General features: G+C 45.4%; 2 protein-coding genes across 4 annotated transcripts; one reads left to right on the top strand and one right to left on the bottom strand.

The window, feature by feature from the left end:
• Nucleotides 1-146: 146 nt before the first annotated feature.
• On the bottom strand, nt 147-10,974 carry LOC118512394 (pyruvate carboxylase, mitochondrial). 2 transcript variants are annotated; one of them, XM_036056773.1, is made up of 8 exons: nt 10,832-10,974; nt 5,457-5,882; nt 4,137-5,389; nt 3,586-3,633; nt 2,443-2,840; nt 2,097-2,356; nt 920-2,025; nt 147-839 (listed from the first exon to the last, which is right to left on the bottom strand). In XM_036056773.1, exons 2-8 carry the CDS (start codon nt 5,807-5,809, stop codon nt 667-669), a joined length of 3,591 nt encoding a protein of 1,196 aa, XP_035912666.1. In that variant the 5' UTR covers nt 5,810-5,882; nt 10,832-10,974; the 3' UTR covers nt 147-666. The 2 variants fall into 2 exon arrangements, with proteins under 2 accessions (XP_035912666.1, XP_035912667.1); XM_036056774.1 differs by lacking the exon at nt 3,586-3,633 and having other exon boundaries at nt 10,832-10,972.
• Nucleotides 9,839-18,869, top strand: LOC118512396. Of its 2 annotated transcripts, XM_036056778.1 has the most exons (3): nt 10,897-11,017; nt 13,294-15,110; nt 18,176-18,869. In XM_036056778.1, the coding sequence occupies exons 2-3, from the start codon at nt 15,097-15,099 to the stop codon at nt 18,819-18,821; spliced, it is 660 nt and encodes a 219-aa protein (XP_035912671.1). In that variant the 5' UTR covers nt 10,897-11,017; nt 13,294-15,096; the 3' UTR covers nt 18,822-18,869. The 2 variants fall into 2 exon arrangements, with proteins under 2 accessions (XP_035912670.1, XP_035912671.1); XM_036056777.1 differs by lacking the exons at nt 10,897-11,017; nt 13,294-15,110 and adding an exon at nt 9,839-9,889.
• The last annotated feature ends 1,065 nt before the right edge of the window (nt 18,870-19,934 follow it).

The raw sequence follows: 19,934 nt of genomic DNA, 5'->3' as shown, positions 1-19,934 counted from the left end.
TCTACATACAGGAAGTGCTGGAGACACTTTTACATGTGTACGTAACGTACGTTCTCTTGATGGCATGCAACATCTTCGTTGTATGTTTCGGTGAGCTGTAGGAAAGTGATAAACATCCTCCGTGACGCATCTTCGCACGCTAGTTGTTCATTTTATATAAAGCTTTTTATTATTGCAATCCCCACCCCCAACCAAAACAAAAAAAAAAAAGGAAAAATCTCATAGAGCTAAAATAAGTAACAAAATAAAAACAGAATCTATCAACAGCTACAGTTTTGACGATACATGGGGGAGTGTGTTTCTGTTTATAAAAAAAAAACGACAACAACAACAACAGCTAATGGTCAGAGGAGCTAGGCTCGAATGATGTAGGTCTAAAGGTGTGTAGGTGTTATCTCGAGTATGCAGTTCTCACAGAGCACGATGCACGAACAGATTGTTTCGAATCGAAGGCAGTATCATCACGGAAATGATTTAACCATAAAGCTGGATGGATCTCATTCACTGGTTCGATGGGTTTTGTGTAAGCTAACCTGTATAAAACCATTATACGTTGTCGCTGAACACATCGTATCGTTAAAGTACATACAGCTTCATGGATGCTGACCCAAACAGCACAGCAAGTGGCGATTCTAAGGCATTAGGAGGATCATGCCGTACTGTGGCTCATTCCAACGTCAGCAGCAAGTCTTCTCCCTCCAGCTTCATGCCGCTGCTAATGTCCAGCGTCTTCACAACACCTGCTCGGGGCGACTGCACGACCATTTCCATCTTCATTGCCGACAGTACCACCAGCGGCTGTCCCTTCTCGACGTGATCTCCCACCTTCACCTTAATTTCTGTTAAAAAAAAAAACAGTGAAATGTGCGTTAGAGAAACTGTTCGAAACGTGCATGGAAAAAAACAGTGAAATGCTTACCAATTACGGATCCCGGCATCGGTGCACCGACTTCATTCTTGTTGCCCTTCGTTGCCTTGGGATGAATGTGCAGCTCCTTGACCGCTTCCTTGTCGCGAATCAGCACCGACCGCAGCTGGCCGTTAAGCTCGAAGAACACCTCACGCTCACCGTTGACGGTAAGATCCTCGGCCATTGCTAGCGTCTTGAAGCCGAGCGTTTTGCCCTTCTCGATGGTGACCTCGAACTCCTCACCTACCTTCGGACCGGTGAGGAAGACGCGCGTGTTTAGCTTGTCCACCGGGCCGAACGTATCGCGGAAGTTGAGGAAATCGTTCGTAACTTGAGGATAGAGTGCGGCCGACATGACGTCCCGGTCCTGCACGTCGGGATGAGATTCCTGCAGTGATTTTTTGAGCGCATCGAAGTCGAGCGGCGCCAGCTGTGCACCGGGTCGTCCCTCGATGCGTGGCATGTCCTTAAGCACACGCGATCGCAGCGGTTCCGGGAATCCACCGTGCGGTGTACCGATCGCTCCCTGCAGGAACTCGACAACCGACTTGGGGAAGGACAGTTCCTCCGCCCGATCCAGCACCTGTTCCGCCGTCAGGTGGTTCTGCACCATAAACTGGGCCAGGTCACCGACGACCTTTGACGAGGGCGTAACCTTAATGATGTCGCCCAGCAGCAGGTTGGCCTCGCGGTACGCCTTCTTGACGTCCTCAAAGAAGTCTCCCAGTCCCAGCGAGTACGCCTGGAACTGCAGATTCGTGTACTGTCCACCGGGAATTTCGTTCATGTACACATCGGCATTGCCCGACTTCATCGTGGTGGTGCACTCGAAAGGCGCGTACAGCGTACGAGTTTGCTCCCAATAGGCCGAATATTCGCTTATGTCCGGCAAACCTAGCCCGGTGTCGAGGTTGGTGCCCTGCAGCGACGCAACCACCGCTCCCATGCTCGGCTGAGAGGTCATGCCGGACATGGAGTCGACCGCCACGTCCACCACATCTGCTCCGGCCTCGGCACACGCGAGCATCGACGCCACACCCGCTCCGGAAGTGTCGTGTGTGTGAATGTGAATCGGCACATCGGGATGTTTCTCGCGGATGGCCGTAATGAGCAGCCTGGTTCGAAAAAGTGGGAAGAAACATGACTTAGAACAATTGAAAGCTATCGCGACTCACCGGACCCTTACCGTGCTGCCTTTGGTTTCAGCAACCCGGCCATATCCTTGATACAGAGCACGTGTGTTCCGGCCTTGACCAACTCATCCGCCAGGTTGGTGTAATATTTCAGATCATACTTTGTCTTCTTCGGATCGCTCACGTCGCCAGTGTACGAGATGGCGGCTTCCACCACACCGCCAGCATTGCCGGCCGCTTCCATACCGAGGATCAGGTTGGGCAGATAGTTGAGCGAGTCGAACACTCGGAAAATGTCCATTCCACATTGCACCTACGGCCAAAAACAATTACGCACCAAACAATTATTCCTGACCGGACGACCGTTCGTTCCGTGCAAATATCGCACCGCTCTCTTACCGACAGCTCGCAGAACTTGTACACCACATTGTCCGGATAGTTGGTGTAGCCGACGGCGTTCGCACCGCGCAGCAGCATCTGGAAGGGAATGTTGGGAATCTGCTTGCGCATTTCCTCCAACCGTTCCCACGGACACTCGTGCAGGAAGCGCAGCGCTACGTCGAAGGTAGCACCGCCCCAGTTTTCGAGCGCGTACAGGTTGTTAAACTTGTGCGCCACAAACGGGGAAATCTTCAGCAGATCGTGCGTGCGTACACGGGTGGCCAGCAGCGATTGGTGCGCATCGCGGAACGTTGTGTCCATCAGGAGCAGGCTTTTCTGCTGCCGTACCGCTTTGGCGAATCCTTCCGGGCCTTGCTCCTTCAAAATTTGTTTGAACCCACGCGGTGGCTCTGTAACTGTTGGTACATAATTAATACACGCTCCTAAGATCGACGTCGTTCACGTTGTTCGCGTGCAATGGTAGGAATGAAGTTTGAAATTAAAAATGAAAGCTCTTTCCATGCTGTGTCCATACAGTGTAAATGGGGCAAATTGAAATGTGTGCGCTGGGCGAAATGCATTAACTGTACTGTGAATTATAAAACAATGGGTGTTGTGCTGTACTGTTGGGCTATAGATCAAATTTGGTATAGAAATTATTTGTACAATTGCCAAAGAGCGTTGATGCATTATTTATGTAAAATCAGACAGGCCCATGCGCATGTCCATGCAGAGCGTATATTATGTTTATATCAACCGATAATGCCTTGAAGCGGTTAGTTAACAGCCTGTGCTACCCAGGAACTCGGTTAAGTCGTTTAAGAAAGTAATCGACCTAAGTACTTGTGCTTGCACGCATTTGTATGCCTCCCATGCACTCAAGCAAATGTTAGTTAGAAAGTGTAGCTTCTGACGAAAGAGTTAAATGTTTAAGTTTGCTTAGCATATGTATTTGTTCGTGTGTTTGTGTATTTGTGTGTGTGTGTGTGTGTAACATGTTAAGCCCAGAATTTTACTGTTGTACTGTGCAAGAGTCGTTGTGTTCGTGTTGTGTCGTGCTTGCAGGCAATTAGCATCTTATACAGCTTAGTTACAGTTTTGTTTCTGTTTGTTTTCCATTCAACAGCAAGCGAACAAGGGAGATGTTGTACCACAATGTACCTTTTCTTGTACCCTCTTCTTCCTCGGCCAGTGCCTCCGGTGAGAGGTCTACGGGGTGTACATGTCACATTTCCACGAGCGAGTGCGTTCGGTTTTGCGGCAAGTGTGTGAGTGGAAATTGGCACGACGCGCGCGGGTTGAGTTGAGAAGATTAGCAAAAAGGGGCAATTGGAATTGGGTTGGGATTGGAATTGGAAAGCAGCAACACCGATCAGCGTGTCATGTAGTTGTTGCAGTCGTTGTCGTCGTGTTGTCAACCCGATTGTATTGCAGATGGCCGTTCATTGTATTACACACGCAGTCGTTAATCAACACACAATACAAATCAACAGCACACGAAAGAAGAAAAGTTATGGCAAAAAGAAGAAAATATAAAAAGAAACATTTCGTTTAGGTGATTAGGTAAAGCTGTACATAAATAAGTGACACAACAAACAGAGGTGTAAAACAGACAAAAGAACATAAAACAAAGATACACTGCTATCCTTGTCGAACGACGGCTAAAGTGTAGTAGCGGTGCTAAATGCTTACGATCCACAAAGTCAACCTACCCAGTGGCAGCTGTGGCACGTGTGGCTGCACTTCGGCCGGTTTTAGCTTCGTTGCTAGTGGCGTGGTCGGCCCATTTACCAGCACCTCCCCCAGGTAATTTAGCAGCTTCTGGGCACGGTTTTTCGACTTGGCAAAACTGAACAGCTGTGGATGTTCATCGATAAAGTATGTGTCCAGCACGCCGTTGAGGAATTTTTGATTTTCAAGCACATTGAGCAGGAACGGAATGTTGGTTTTAACGCCCCGGATACGGAACTCACGCAGGGCACGGTTCATCTTGGCGGCAGACGACTGCAGATCGGAGGCATGTGAGATAACTTTCACCAGCAGCGAATCGTAGTACGGTGAGATAATCGCACCGGCGTACGCCGACGCACTGTCCAGCCGAATGCCCATACCTTCGCCGGAGCGGAACACCTCCAGGCGACCCGTGTTTGGCTGGAAGTCGTTCGCCGGATCTTCCGTCGTAACACGGCACTGAATGGCGTACCCTTGCGGTTTAATGTTTTCCTGTGTGTAGCCAAGCTCCGGCAGGGTCATACCTTCCGCAACACGAATCTGTGACTGTACCAGATCAATGCCGGTAATTTCTTCGGTCACGGTGTGCTCCACCTGCAGTCGGGCATTAACTTCGATGAAGTAAAAATTGCCCGATTCGTCGCACAGGAATTCGACCGTGCCGGCGTTTTCATAGCCCACGTGACGAGCCAAACGTACGGCGTACTCTGTCATTTTGTCCCGCACCTCGATGGGCAGGCGTGGTGCTGGCGCAATTTCGACCACCTTCTGGTGACGTCGCTGCACGGAGCAATCGCGTTCGTAGAGATGTACTACGTTTCCTGCCTTGTCGCCAAGCAGCTGTACCTCGATGTGGCGCGGACGCTCGATGAACTTTTCGATAAACATTGCCCCGTTGCCGAAGGCGGCCTTGGCCTCCGAGCTGGCACGCAGGAAGTTGTCTTCCACTTCGTCCATCTTGCGCACCACGCGCATACCACGACCACCACCACCGTACGCAGCCTTGAAAATGACGGGCAGACCATGCTTGCGGCAAAACTCGACTGCCTCCTCTTTGGTGGTGACCGGTCCGTCGGTGCCGGGTACGATTGGAACTCCCGCATCGATCGCAGCTTTACGCGCGGCCACCTTGTCACCCATCTGCTGTACAACTTTTGGCGAAGGTCCAATGAACCGCAATCCTGCATCGATGACGGCCTGGGCAAAGTCAGATCGTTCGGACAAAAATCCGTAACTGAAACAACAACATAGAGCATTGCGTGAGGATAAAGGCGTTCACTGATACAAGCGTGCCTACATACCCAGGATGGACAGCATCGACATCATTTTCCTTGCACACGCGAATAATTTCCGGAATGTTCAGGTATGCTTCTACTGGGGCCAGCCCCTTTCCCACCATGTACGATTCGTCCGCCTTCTGACGGTGCATGTGCATTTTGTCCTGTTCGGAGTAAACGGCCACCGACCGAATGCCTAGCTCCGTGCAGGCACGAAACACGCGGATGGCAATTTCACCTCGATTCGCAACCAGCACGGATCGTATGGGTTTGTACTCGACCTGGCTGGCAAACCCATTCTTGCTGATGGCCCACAGCCGGGCCCGATTGGCTCGGCGCAGCCCGGCTACGGCGAGTTGGGAACTAAATAGCTGCATTTTGCCTTCTAACGGCCGTATCTATCTAACGGTGTTTATGATGGTGGACGGTGCTTCCGAAATCACTATTTCGCTAGAAAAAAAAAGATAGCAAGGATGAGAAAAAAAACATGAACAAACAACTTCATAGCTCTCTTTGATTAATTTGTTCTTCTGGCGCATGATCAATTATCCCGTCGTGTTAGCAACCGGCATGATTACCATTGGGCAGCCAGATTGCTCGACATCAAAGTCAATGTAGAGTACTACACTATAACGGTTAATTCAAATAATGTCAACTGGGCAGTAAAGGTAACGTGTGTTACAGATTGGTAACGGGAGGACCAAGCAGAGAATGGGAAAACCGGCAGTGTGTTAGCGAACTTGAGCGTACGTGAATCCTGGAAACAAGAATAAATAAACGAGCAACTCTACATTTGTCGCAGCCGGTAGGATCGAGAGGAAGAACGCAGGAACAATAGAAAACAAGGTGAGAAATTTTGTACCCAGATCGTACCCAGAGTGCTCATCAAGTGTTTGGTTGAAATGACCAACTTATTGTTGTTAAGTTATGAGAAGAAAATGAAATAAGTTGAAAAAAAACCGTGATTTTGCTAATGGAACAGTAAGTTAATATACTTATCAAAGAAACAGAGATAAGGCCAAATTTGGGTTAGAAGGATCGAATCACTGAATTGGGATATGAAATATACCGAAAAGAAAATTGGTTGCGAGTCCGAGAAAATAAGTTCTCGAAGCGCACGTGTAAGAACTCGCCGTGAAAAGAAAAAAAAGCGAGCCCGGTTAAAAAAACCGAAGCCCATTCAAAAGATTTTGTTGTGAGTCCGAGGAGAGAATACCTCGAAGCGCACGTTTGAGCAAAATAAAGGTACAGAAATACGGAAAAGCGAGTCCGGTTCAAAACCGAAGCGCACCCTAAAGATTTTAAACATCGTAGGTACCGAAACACACAGCAGTTCGATAATATGCCGTGGTTTTATAGAATAGGCTGAAAAGAAATTTTCGGAGTACACTGGTGGAATTTACGAAATCTTGCGGAAGATACAGGGATGGGGGGAAAGCAGGAGAGAAATAGAAATCAAAAGTGATTGGGAAACGAAAGCAGTAGTGAGAACATGTTGAGAATAGGAATCCAAAAACGAGGTTATATACGAAATCTGTCCGAAAAAAGGAGGAGAAGCGTTATGGGATAGCTACTATGGATTATCATTACGGTAGCTTGGCGCAACTCAAATGTTGGAACCATTTAACTCAGTTGGAACCATTTAACGATGCCGTTGATAGTTCGGCGCTGCGCCGTGAGTGGGGAGAGTGGCATAGATCATGTGAGATAGTTCTGGAGTTAATGCAGATTGAATCGCAACATGAGAAGCTGCTGTTTATGTTGGCTCGTGGAGGCAGAGGATTGCAACGTACCTACTACAATTTAGCGCCTGTAGTGGGAGAAGTTGTCCCCGAACCTCCTAAACCACCAATGGTACCAAAAGAAACTCCGGAGTATGATAACGCAGTTAAAAGGCTCAACGCGTTCTTTATTGGTAGGACGTAAGCGAATCTTGGAAACAACAATAAATAAACGAGCAGCTCTATAGTCAAAAATTCCGTTTAAAGCATGCCTAACTTTGTGAGGCAAAAAGGTTTGGGTGTATGGGCAAATGGCCTTACACTAAAAAGCGGCCTTTTTAAAACCTAACACTCTTCATGATTAAGAAACTGATAACGAGCAATTGGATTGTAAAAAGATGCACATTAAGATATGCAAAGTCATGCATTTTATATAAGCCAAATAAGCAAGATTCTTCTTTTTTTTTACCTGCAATCTCTCAATTCTTTGACTGGACTTAACCACCCGCAGCTTTGAAGGCTAGTCATGCATACGGAGGAAAGGGCTCGACTAGGATTCGATCTTGGATCCGTCATATTAGCAGCTGGTGCCACAAACATAATGCCACTAGGCCAGCCCAAAATAGCGATAAGCGATAATAAACAATTCAGCGATAAGAGAATACGGGACAATTGACAGGCTTAGAAACAAATCGTCTCGAGGGGATCGAGACAGGACGTACTATCGATAATTGATCCCAGATCACGCGTTTTACTAAGCCGTATGTTATCGACTAGGCCATTTGACACATTAGAGGTGTTACATAAAAGTATATTTTTGCTTAGTTAGCCTAACATTAAAATGGAGAAGTGGTCAAGAAATGTGCACCCGTGAAAGAGGTAAAAAATTATGATTTTATTCATCAACTCCGCCTAGTTTGGGAAGCTGCTCAATACGAACATGTATTAGAAAATAGCCTAGCCGTTCGGTACAGTTCCAAAGTGCAAAATGGTACTTGTTTTGTTATTCGTGCTGTTGATAACCTAGGGCATTCGTAGGTAATCAATGCTGAGCCGCTTTAATAACAATTTCGCTATTTTGTAAGACCCAAGCGTCAGACACAACTCTGTTGGACAATGTGCTGGGACACTGATTATCAACATGCAATCTTGAGCTTCTCTAGAGTAGCGCTTTTAAGGGTATAAATTGTATACAATCAATGTAACAAAAACTGCACAACTTATACAAATGACGCATGCACATGAAGGTCTCGTGACAAATGTGCCCGGCCATGTGGTTTTGTTGATATGCTGGTTTGCTACTCATGAAGGAGCTGTTCACCACCGCATCGTAGCAAGTTAAGAAGTGTGTATGTGTTTGTTGGAAATTAGTCAAAATAGTACCTAGCATATTGTTTACAATGCATGCACTCGAGCTAAGCAAATGCCATTCAGTTTTTTGTTGTGTTTATGTGCCCTCTCGCACATGTGTTTTTGCCATTGCCCTGTTTGCTATCAAGTGCAAATAGTGCTGCAGATAAATCGTAGCAAATTAGAAAAAAAGGCTCAAGATTATGTCCATACAACGTTGGCCACTCACTACCAGCACCAGCACGCACTGTATCATTGATCGAATCGGAGACAACGATTGGTGGTGATAACGATGGTGAACCGTGGTGGTGTGTTACTTTCATAAATAAACAGCATTAATGCCTTGAAAGTATCAGTTGAAATTGATTAGTTATGATTAAACACGGCGGTCAACTCAATGCCTGGCCGGCACAAGCGGGGTCGTGCGGGGGGCACGAGGCAGCAACAGCATTACTGACAGCACGGTAGAAAAATAGGTTGAATTTCGAATTGAAAAACAGTTACGGATTTCAATCGTTATCAATGACACACACACACACACATGTTGTACATTGATCACCACTGGTGTGTACGACTACTATGAGTGGCAGAAGGAAAACTGTGTGTGAACCATCCATTTCGTCTGATGCAGCCATCACTTCATGTTAGTTGCAGCCTTTCCTTCTCTTCGCTATGTTACAATATTGTCCCCACCGCACACCGGAGGCACATAACCTTCATTTGCCCGATGATAACTCATAATAGCTAGAAACTTTATTGCCATTTTATTACTTTTGATTTTCGGTTGGCAAGGCAGCCAATACTATCCCTTCCATGGATGCTTTGATCAGGTTTAATTTATTTGAATCGAACTGCCATTTTTCTTAGTCTCACTTAAATATCGCCGTAGTAGACAAACATTTAGCAGTTCGGTGTTTTAGTCACAAAACAAGCAACAAATAATATAATAAGAATGGTACCAATTCTGTCTTGTATCCAGTTTGATTGAAGAAAGTTAACTCTGAATCAGAAGACGCACGTTAGATGCTTCGTGTTGTGCCCTTACTTTAAAATTTTCCTTAAATTTCCGTTCAAAATGCTGCATGCTACCATTTTCTTCGTATTAACTTTCAAGTTCACGATTAGCTCCATCAAAGACACGGGTACCATATTATCTGCACGGCACGCATCCATCACAAATCACATAGCCGTGCGTTAAAAACCTGTTGTGAGTCTCCTACTTTATTTCGCGACGTGGACGTTGAACTCTCCATACGCACACGTGCTGTTCGCTGGTGTAGTAGTGTAAATCTTAAAAAATAACCTCCCATTTGACAACCGTTCGATCGAAGGTCATATCCCCTCTGGCGGCAGGTCTAATCGCGTGGCGATGGGTCAGTCACAAAGGTAAACAAAACTACCATGGCAGAAGTTAAATAATCCAAAGTGCAGCTTTTTGCTGTTTTAAAGGCTACACTCGTTGGAAGCTCTACTACGGGGATTCGATTGAACGCTATGTGCGTATCTCTACGCCGAGCGGTGTATTATCAGGGCAAATGTTTACACGCATCACATAGAAACGCGAATCACCGCCCGGCAGAAATCGCTGCCACGAGGGAGAAAGGTGGCCAACATTAGTACTGTGCACCTTGGTGGAGTGTGACATTGAAACGGCGAAGCATTGGGGTCAACTGGTTTCTTTCTGCTGCCTGTACCAACTTAATGAGCCAGGCAGCCGAGCACCAGAGCGTTACTGCATTGGTTGGACCTTCCTGCACATACATCTCCTAGCAATACGAACGAGCAGAAGCACATCAAAATCTCTTCGCGGCGTGCGGTGCGAAACCCTTTGACTGCCGTGTGATTGCCACTGCACTCTCATCGCCAACACTAACACCATCACCAGCAGGAGCAGCAGCAATAGCAACAGCATCAACAGCAGCAGCAGTTTTTCTCCCGACCGTATCTTTTACTAGACCATGGCGCGATGCGCGCTCGATCGGCCACCCGGTCCCGAATAAAGACGGATGGCTTTCACGCGTATTACGCAATATACTAAAGAACCCATTCGATCATCGACCCACTGATACTCGATGCTCAAGAAAACAACCGAACCGAAAAATGCAACACGTCACAGCACACTTGAACGCTCGTTTGTCTGAACGATGAATTATCTGACAAAGTAGTCGCGTACCAACACCTTTTACACCGGTATGTCAACTATGCATTGTTTATCGTGTTGTGCACTTAAAAAGAGGAAAGCGGCTCACTTCGATGGACGAACAGTTCTTTTCGCGAAAAGTCATCAAAAACACACGTTTCAGCTAGGCAGCGACAGCAGTTTATTACCATTAGCAAAATTGCGTTGCGTTGAACAACAGCCCGACGAGGCACCAGACGGATGTTTATTTCTTCGATACAGCGATGCCGAACACTGAATCCACCGCTACCGTCCTACGAACTGAATGCTAAACACGACGCAGCGGCTCCATATGTCCGCGAGAGGCAGCTGATTTCACGGCGTGCGTAAAGTCGGTAAGTGTGTGAATGTATGTGTGTGGTGCTATGCGTCCAACCGAAAGACACAAACTGCAGGAGTGTCCAACTCCAGAATTGGGGGTATCGGTGATCGGAAAATTACGGTTTTGGAATTTTGTGTTAAAACATTCACAATTCTTTTAAATAGCTTTTAGTACGTCAATGTTTGCATAATTTAGAAATGCGTTTAACTGTCTCACTCGTGTGTTACGTTGGGAAAATCGTAATCCTTTTTCCTGTCTACCAGGCACACACTTTTGAAGGTCATCAAAGCACGATCGCATGCACCATTTTTAGCTCATCGAAAATTAGCGTATGATTTGGCCACAGGCCATGTATTTTTACCGACGCTGTACAAGTGCTCCGACTGGTCACTCCTTTTCCTACGTTGGTTATTCCAGCGCAAAAAAGGCAAACACAGATTTGTTTACTTGCCGTACATTTGTACAAGTTTTTCTTGCCCTTGTTGGTTTAACAAATTGCTTAGGATTAGGCGGTCCTATACACGATTAGTGGATTGGCTATGTATCCGTGTGGGACGGTCCAGTGGCTGAGTTAGCGCCGGTCCATCACATGACGGGGACAGGTATCGAATCCCACCCCGACCCGACCGACCATTCTACCAAAATCAAGGACTTTTTTAAAGAATATCTTACAAGCTTGCAGTATAATTATTCTAGGGTCAAATAGGTCGCTAATTCGAGAAAGAAGACTTCAGTCCTTTCTCTGGGGAAACGGTTCGAACAAAATTTCTTATCATTCCTTCCCAAGCGCCACGAATTATGCTTAAACGACTGGAAAACAGAATGTCCATATAAGAAAAAAGTTTCAGAGCTTCAGTGATTTGATCACTAGATGGCGTCCTCTCGTTATTCCCGAGTCAAAAAGTCTATATAAAAAAAATCAAGATTCTGAGGTTCAGAGGTGTCTTCTCTAGATGGCGTCCTTTCGATATCCCAGAGACATAAACTGAAAAAAATTAAAGTTTCAAAGCTTCAGTGATGCGCTCAGTAGATGGCGCTTTTTCACTATCGAATAGCTAAATGATCGAGATTGTTTCTGGTGAATTTTTGTCGATTTGACAGAGCACCATTTTAGTCGAGATATGTCAGACTTTGTTTACAAAATTATATGGTATGGGGTTACCAACATGGACAAACAGCCTCGATTCTCAGTCCCTTGAGTAATTTCGCTAGTTTATGGGTCACCTTCGCATATCAAATGTTGTCCTACAGAGGACTGAAAATATTTGGTTACATTTTTCGTCAAAAAATCGCTAGCGATACCACCACCAGCACCTCCTTCGACGCTTTTACCACTCTTTTCAATACCCTTCCCCTCGCTGACCAAACAACTATCATGTCAGGTTGAGAAATGTCAATTTGCTCTAAACAACTCTCTCTGCTATATTCATATACCTTGGTTTACATGCAGATTTGCAAGAAGCAATCGTCTTGGCATGAGAGTTTTTTTTTTCGTTCATATCGAGGTATGCGAGTGTGGGCATGCACGATCGAGCACGCGCTCGCTCTTGAGTGTGTGCTTGCATAATGGGTGACTGCGCGCGTCCATCCTTCGCACATGTGTGTGCGCGCGAGTTTGAGCCTTTGGGCGTTTGTGCATGTATGTTTTTGTGTGTGTGTCCTTGAAACATGTTTCCGATCGCACACGCATGAAAAAAAGAAGTTTTTCTCAATTCCCATCAGAACGGAGGTTTTGACGAAGAGATCTACAATATGCGCAAATCACTTTTAACAACGGTACGAAGAGGGTTCTGAACACTCTCAAACGTTTTGCTTCGCACTATTTTCTACGCTCCTGTCATTGGACGTATCACACGGCATCACAGCCCTAGTTGTATCGCTTCGAGCTAGCAAACGAGTGCCTCTGGAACAAATCCACAACTAAAAGCCATAGAGAACAAAAAAGTATCTCTCCCCTTCCACACACTTCAAAGGTTCTTGAGCAAAGTCCAAAGTTAAGAGAAAAACTGGCGAACGCGCATTGTATGTAGCTTTTTCGCTTCTGTGATGAGCTTGTAAGCTCTTATCTGTTTCACAAACCTGAAAGCTCAGTCTTTTAACCCCTGCTAAACGTGGTCGTTTTACATTCCGTTTAGAGTCAAGCTTTAGTCTAAACGACCCCGTCCGGAAGTCGTTTGAGCAATTTGTGGCGCTTGGGTTCCATGTGAAAAAGTATTAAAGCTGTCAACACTGAAGTAATGAATTTTGTTATTCGGATTCTTCAATTTCCTCGCTTAACAATCGTTTCAGCATGGGTATGCCACTTGGGAGGATTAGCCAACATCTGCTCCACGTAAAGAGTACACTTCCAAGTGAAAAAAGACTAGAAAATACTGAGCTCAGTGTGGTTGCAGTAGCTGGCTATAAAGCATCGTCAAACGGATCAAACGGATTGATTTTGCAGTTTAATTAATGTTTAATGCGAAAGGCATCGCTTGCTCTGATCTTGCTCTGAGATCGCTAAATCGCGTCCCACATCGCGATCGAGGAAGATGATCGATAGGTGGAGGATCTTCTTCGACAATTGCATGAATGTTTTAAGCCTTTGGTATTTTAGCGAGAAGAGCCTTCTACTTAACCAGGATGTGAATGAATGTCGTTCCTCGTGTCTATGGTACATTTCCCTGCAGTGCATCCATAGAGACGTCGATGTACTATCCGTATTTACAGAAGGCACATGGGAATGGGATATAATGAACCATCGATATTTGCTCTATAATTAATTTGCACTTTCTGATGCATGGTTAGCAGCACGAATCGACTTAAAATTGCATTTATTTACCATCATATAGCGGGTGACATATTCTATCGGAAGCTCAAGTAGCACCAATTAGAATGAAAAACAACAACAAATGGCATGGCTGTTTCCCACGCGAAACAGTTGCTTAGAGGTTCTTTGTTTTTCGTGGTCACCATTCAAACGGTCCGCTCAATGTCAGGGTGTTGATTTAAGATTCAATGACCTAGGCAAAGTTGTGCGACAAAATTCACACACTTTATGGCTTGGAATGTGAAAAGTGTAAATCAAATGTATTTCATTTTATTGTAACAATCTTTTCCTAAACAAAAAAAAAAACACACACACACACACACACAAAAGCTTATAAAGATAAATTGGGTCTATTTTTGGGTGCTCCTCGTTTGTGTTCGTACGTACAAGCTTTAAGCTCGCCAACGCGCTAGAAGACATTGATGCTTGCGTGCGCTGGCTGTGTGTGATAAATGGGTTGACCGGTTTGAACACATTGCCAAAAAATCTTTTCCATCTACCTGGGGAAGCTAAGCCGGTGGAACGTTTTATGGCAGGCCGAGCTGGAAATAAACCATACCGTTTCGCGCTGACGAACGACGGTAGACAGGATAAGGGCACAATAAAACGCGATAATAAGAGTAAATGAGTGGGCTCGCATGGGCAACGGAAGGAGTAAGAATAGCTGAAGCTGCTTGCTGCTGATCTACTGCTTCCAGAACCAACCAACCGACCAGCGATCCAGCCAGCCAGCCAGCCAGCCAGCCGATCAGCCGAGCCGAAAGATAGGGAAGATGGAGCCACGGATCGTTCGTAAAACGGAGTGTGTAAAACAAAAAAGGAAGAAAAACGCACCTAAAAGCTACGCAAAATGTTGCCTGAATGAAGCAAAGAATGAGCGTGCACAGTGCAGAGCGAAAAACAAAAGTGTGGAAACACAAAAGGCCTCCCAAAACAGTTGCGCGTAGCTCATTTCATTGGCAGCCCGTTTATAGCGCCGATAGCACGTGCTGCGCTGCCGCTGTCTCGTCGATCATTCCGTACGCGCTTTTTCGCGTGCCAGGTGCCTCGAACCGGTGCGTTTGTCGAGTCGAGTCAAGTACGAAAGTATGCTGAACGATCTTGGGTAATTGAGGAGAGCGCTGCTGGTGATGCCAAACCCGGAAAACTCCCGAGTGTCGATTCGCATCGAGTGTTGTTGATCAACAGGTTTCGCGCGTGTGCTCCGGGAGCTGGAGTGTCTGCAGGAGTGAGTGTTTAAAATATTGTTGTGAAACCCAAATTAAGCATCGAACACCAACAAAATGCAGTGGGTGAGGTGAGTATTTTGGCGGTTAGTGAGCAGTGATCGTAATATGAGTGAAATAAGCTGGAAATAAGTGAAAAATGATATGTTCTGATGTTAAACATCAGTTGCAGAACAAACCGACTTGCCCGTTGAAACCCGAACTCTCGGTGCGCCTCGGTGGAGTTACGTTGCACACCGCTGATCACAGCCCGTCGCGAGCGGGAACACACGGAAAGATCATTGACTGACCATGTACCACGGGACGGGTGGGCTTAAGAATGTTGAGCTTGTGCACACATAAACCTCGAACGATAATTTACATCCTTATGCTACGGAATTGTTCATGTTTCAATCCGATACGACTCCTTCTACAGTCCTTGCCACAACTATGTGAACACTTTGTTTGGAGCACATAGCACAAGCTAATGGACGATCGGTCAACTATGACAATTAGCGGCAGTGTAGCTATTTCAAAAAGGGAGGTTTATTTACATCGATCGAAATGTTCGTGCAGAGTTGGAACAAAAACAAAATCCGAATATTATTAGTGCAATTGCTTCATGGAAGTGTAATTTATCTGAATAATAAAATGAAGAAGAGTTTTTGAAGGTTGCGGTCTGGTGGCTGAGGTGATAACGGTAGTGGTCTCCACACGAGCAGAACCGGGGATCAAATCCCATCCGCACCGCCTCGCCGTACGCTGGACTGTGACTACCTTGCTGCGAGTAAAATCAAGTCACAGAATGTCAGAAATGGACTGGCTAGGGTCACCGGTCTTCACACGACAGGACAGGGGTTCAATCTTCACCGTCCGGACCGTCCGTTTCCATGTAATAATGGAAAGTAGAAAAGTCTAGTTAGAGTTAGTAAGCCAGACAATGGCTAAGTATCCGTGCAAAATGGTCCAAGAAGAAGAGGAAAGGATGCCGAAAACAGCTGCAAGATAAAGGTTTACTTTGTACATTTTGGAAAATGGAATTTTGGAATGCGCCACGTGACGACCGAGTCACATGCCGTGACCATGGAACCACGTGCCGGTAAACAGTGACGGACAATAGAGTAAAACCACTTCCATACCCGATTTTCAAACGACTGCTTTCGATATTTCTACTATGTAAAATCAAACAAAACTTTGGCAAAAGCATCCTCAATATCTTAAGTTTTTATTGCCATTTTAAAGTTTTTTTTTACAAGAAATCACAAATAATTGAGAAGATAAACTTAAATTAAGTTAAAAAATTGTGACTCCAAAAAAGCAAACCTTGTTGATAACAAAGCTAGGCAATTTGAAGGATTAAAATAGAAAGAGTGGATGCCCAAAACTATAAAAAATCATTCGATTTTTAAGCTCAAGAATTGACTTATTTTTTTGTATAGTATGTTTTGGTCACGCAATACGGCCAGGCCGTTCTTTATGAATAAAAAATATATATATATGTTTTGGTCATACTTTTATTAGAGTAACAAATATATACTTAAAATCGATATCTCATTTGATCCAATGATGGAAACATTTTGCCAATATCTGAAACTATATTTTGCATACAAAACGAAGTCGAAATTGATACCATAACTTCAATTTTACGATTTTAAAACATCAAGTGGTTTTATTCTATTGTCTTATTGTTGACTCTATACATGGATTATTGATTGCTCCTGTACAGGCCTATTACTGGTGGTAGGCTTGGTGGTAACACTATCCACTATCAACATTTCTTATCCCCTCCGTTTCTGACATAAAATCCGTGGCTCCACGTGCGATAGCAGCGATGGGATAATTCTACTCGTCCATAGTGACAGAAAGTAAATAGGTCGAGCCGAATTCATTTTTCTTCTCTATGCTAACTCCTGTAAAATCGCTTTTTACAACGAAATTCTGGAATTATTGCAACCAAAATTACCACGTGTAATAGGCCTATATTAGTATTAAAAATTATCCGTGAATTTTAGCGTCAAGAAACAACCATGGATGCCGGCACGTGATCCCATACTAACAGCATGTGATTCGACCGAGATGTCGTGCACTCGATGGTGATGGCACGCAAATCGAAGCAACCGGTGTGTGGTAGAAAGCAAATGGTGAGCGATTCGACTGTTACTTTACTGGGGTTTTCATTTGATAAAGCAATATCATCCATTTTTATGGCAAGCTCCTTCGATGAAATGGCAAACAAAGCTAGTTGACATGGAAACGGCTTCGTATGACAGGGAAATCAAATACCTTTTACAGGGTATCTTTTACCTTTTTACCGGTTCCATATCAACTAGCTTTGTTTGCCATTTCATCTAAGGAGCGTACCATCAAAATGGATGCTATTGCCCTATCAACTGATAAACCGTGTGTACAGGTGTAAATAAGATGTGCAATAAGATGTGAATTAGGTAAATATCGAGTATCAAAATCCTTTTATAAGAGTTCGTATAGTTGTGGTAAGCACTGTAGGAGCTTGTCCGCAAGGCCAGCAGCATTCGCATATCCATTACGTTATTATTTTAAACGGTCGTATGGGCGATATGTGAGGTTGTCGATCAAGATTAGTTGCGTTACTTGCGAAGCAGAAGTGTCGTGGAGGAGCCGAGATTTACAAAAAGGTCAGGATGTTATTACCTTTAAAACAGGTTGCGCTTAATGGTGGCGAGATAGGATCGTAACTTCCAGTATCCATCCAGGAAGGATGGATATGCTTGCGGCATACGGAAAGTGCACTGTGCACTGGTTATGTACGTCATCAGCAATTACATGTTTTTGGGAGCTGACATGAGGATGCTAACAGCCGGCGTACACACGGTTCGGCACTATTTGCTTATATTATAAGCCCTGGCCAAACAGTGGATTGTAAATATTGATCACTGTTACCATTTATCAGCCGCTTTTCACGCCGTTGTTTGCCCATTGCTTCCAACATTGGATATTTTGGTGCGCTGCACAATATTATAGTTTGCACTCACATTCGCACTTTGGAAATGTTTTCGCACAGGTGTAAAAAGTGCAGTGCGGTTTTGGTTTGTTCAGATGGGCAACGCATCAGCTACAGTGGAGACACAAGTAGAAAAAATAAATAAATAAATAAAGTATAACATTCTTATATTTTTAGGTTACAATTGGTATGGATACCCATCTACCTTCTCCTCCTTCTCCTGAGCATAGTTCAACCGATTACGGGGCAGTTTAAAATTGTCAATCTTAACGATGGCAACCGTGCCTTCCCATCAAATGGAACCACCGGAAGCGTAACACTCGTTCAGATCAAACCAATACTAACAACGGCCAACAGCTCTATGTCTACCGAGCTACTGCACACCAAGCTAGCGAACGAAAGTGGCCGAGCACTTGAGCATGGGATGATGGTTGAGAATAAATTCATCAAACTATCGATCGTCGGTAACTCCACGTCCACCGGCAACAAAACGCGTGAACGCAAAAGCCAACAAACAGTGCGTACCGATGGGCGCCAAAACGAACTACTGCTCTACGGCGACCGGAGCAAAACGGATCGGCCACTGACAAACGGTGACAAAACCGTTGTCGGTTACGCCAAAAGGAGTAAAATTCGTTCCACCTCTCGAGCGGACCAGGGCGTAAATGCGCAAACTTCGGCTGAATCGCTGGCCTCGAAGGTCCGGCGGCACAAGTATCGAAACTTTAAATCTCGCTGCCGTTGCGAGCGTATATGGAACTGTGCCAGGATACAGATATCGGTGGCACGCTGTGCACCAGATTATTTCATGTGCTGCTTCTGAAGCGAGGACCCTCAGTGACGAGCGGCTCAATAAATATTGTGAAAGCTTTATCTGGGGTGAATATTGAATACGGTACTAATGTATTATGTATGGTGAAATGGATATCACACCTGGAATATCTTTCGACTAGAATAAGTTATGCACTCTCTGCAGAGCCGGAGCCTTGAAGCAACTAGATGACGCCCTAGCCACACTGAACATGGACCTCGTAGCTCTGCAAGAGATCCGTTGGCTAGGGAACGGTGTGTGGGCATGGCAGTAACCGCTACGACATTTACTACAGCCGTCGGCCTATGGCTGAAATCCGAGATCATCAGCTTCAAGGCTATTAATGATAGGGTATACGCATGCGAGGCAGATTCTTCATCATCAGCCTCATCAACGTTCACGCCCCTGCCGAAGATAAGGAGGACGAGGACAAGGACCTGTTCTACGGCCGCCTTGCAAAAATCATTGGCCAGTCCGGCCAATCAGGCTCCAGACATGATGCTAAAATCATCCTGGGGGACTTCAATGCAAAAGTCGGTAGGGAGCCAATGTACCACCAATGCATTGGAAGTCACAGTCTACATGAGCGCAGTACTGACAACCGTAATAGATTGGTCTAGTTTGCAGCTGCAAACAATCTGGTTGTGGGAAGTACCAAGTTTGCGCGTCGGGACATCCACAAAGCTACGTGGGTGTTCCCCCCCTTGGAGCCAGTTCCAATTAGATTGATTAAACGCCGAAGACAAGCTCGACAAGCTTGTTGAACGTCAGAACGTATCGAGGGGGCAACATCGATTCCGATCACTATTTAGTTGGCTTAGTGATTCGTTGCAGAATCGCCCGTCCCCGCGCCAAAGGGGACGGAGTTAACACGCAGGTTCGGCTCAACACGGACTCCCTAAAGGACGGTCACGTCAAACAGGCATTGAAAGCCGCTTTAGGTGAGGCTCTACTACCAGCAAACGAATGTGATACTACGAGCAAACGGTGGAACGCTGTAAAAACAAAAATAATTTCAAAAGAAATAAGGAGACCTGCTGTCGGAATAAGGATGGGTCAGTTACCAGCCAGAGGTCCTTTCGCGATGGCCTCAGTCAGTACTTTGATGAATTGCTAAATGATCAG

Source organism: Anopheles stephensi, chromosome 3 (genome assembly GCF_013141755.1).
Source record: "Anopheles stephensi strain Indian chromosome 3, UCI_ANSTEP_V1.0, whole genome shotgun sequence".
NCBI classification, from domain to species: domain Eukaryota; kingdom Metazoa; phylum Arthropoda; class Insecta; order Diptera; family Culicidae; genus Anopheles; species Anopheles stephensi.
The sequence above is the reverse complement of the archived record's forward strand: the minus strand, read 5'-3'. Positions and strand labels throughout refer to the sequence as shown.

Bases quoted from the DNA above. Each gene is read 5' to 3' on its own strand.
- LOC118512394 (XM_036056773.1), bottom strand. From the start codon at position 5,809: ATGCAGCTATTTAGTTCCCAACTCGCCGTAGCCGGGCTGCGCCGAGCC. The intron at 3,634-4,136 runs GTAGGTTGACTT...TACACCCCGTAG, and splicing joins CGTGCCACAGCTGCCACTGG to ACCTCTCACCGGAGGCACTG. The intron at 840-919 runs GTAAGCATTTCA...TTTTTTTAACAG, and splicing joins GATGCCGGGATCCGTAATTG to AAATTAAGGTGAAGGTGGGA.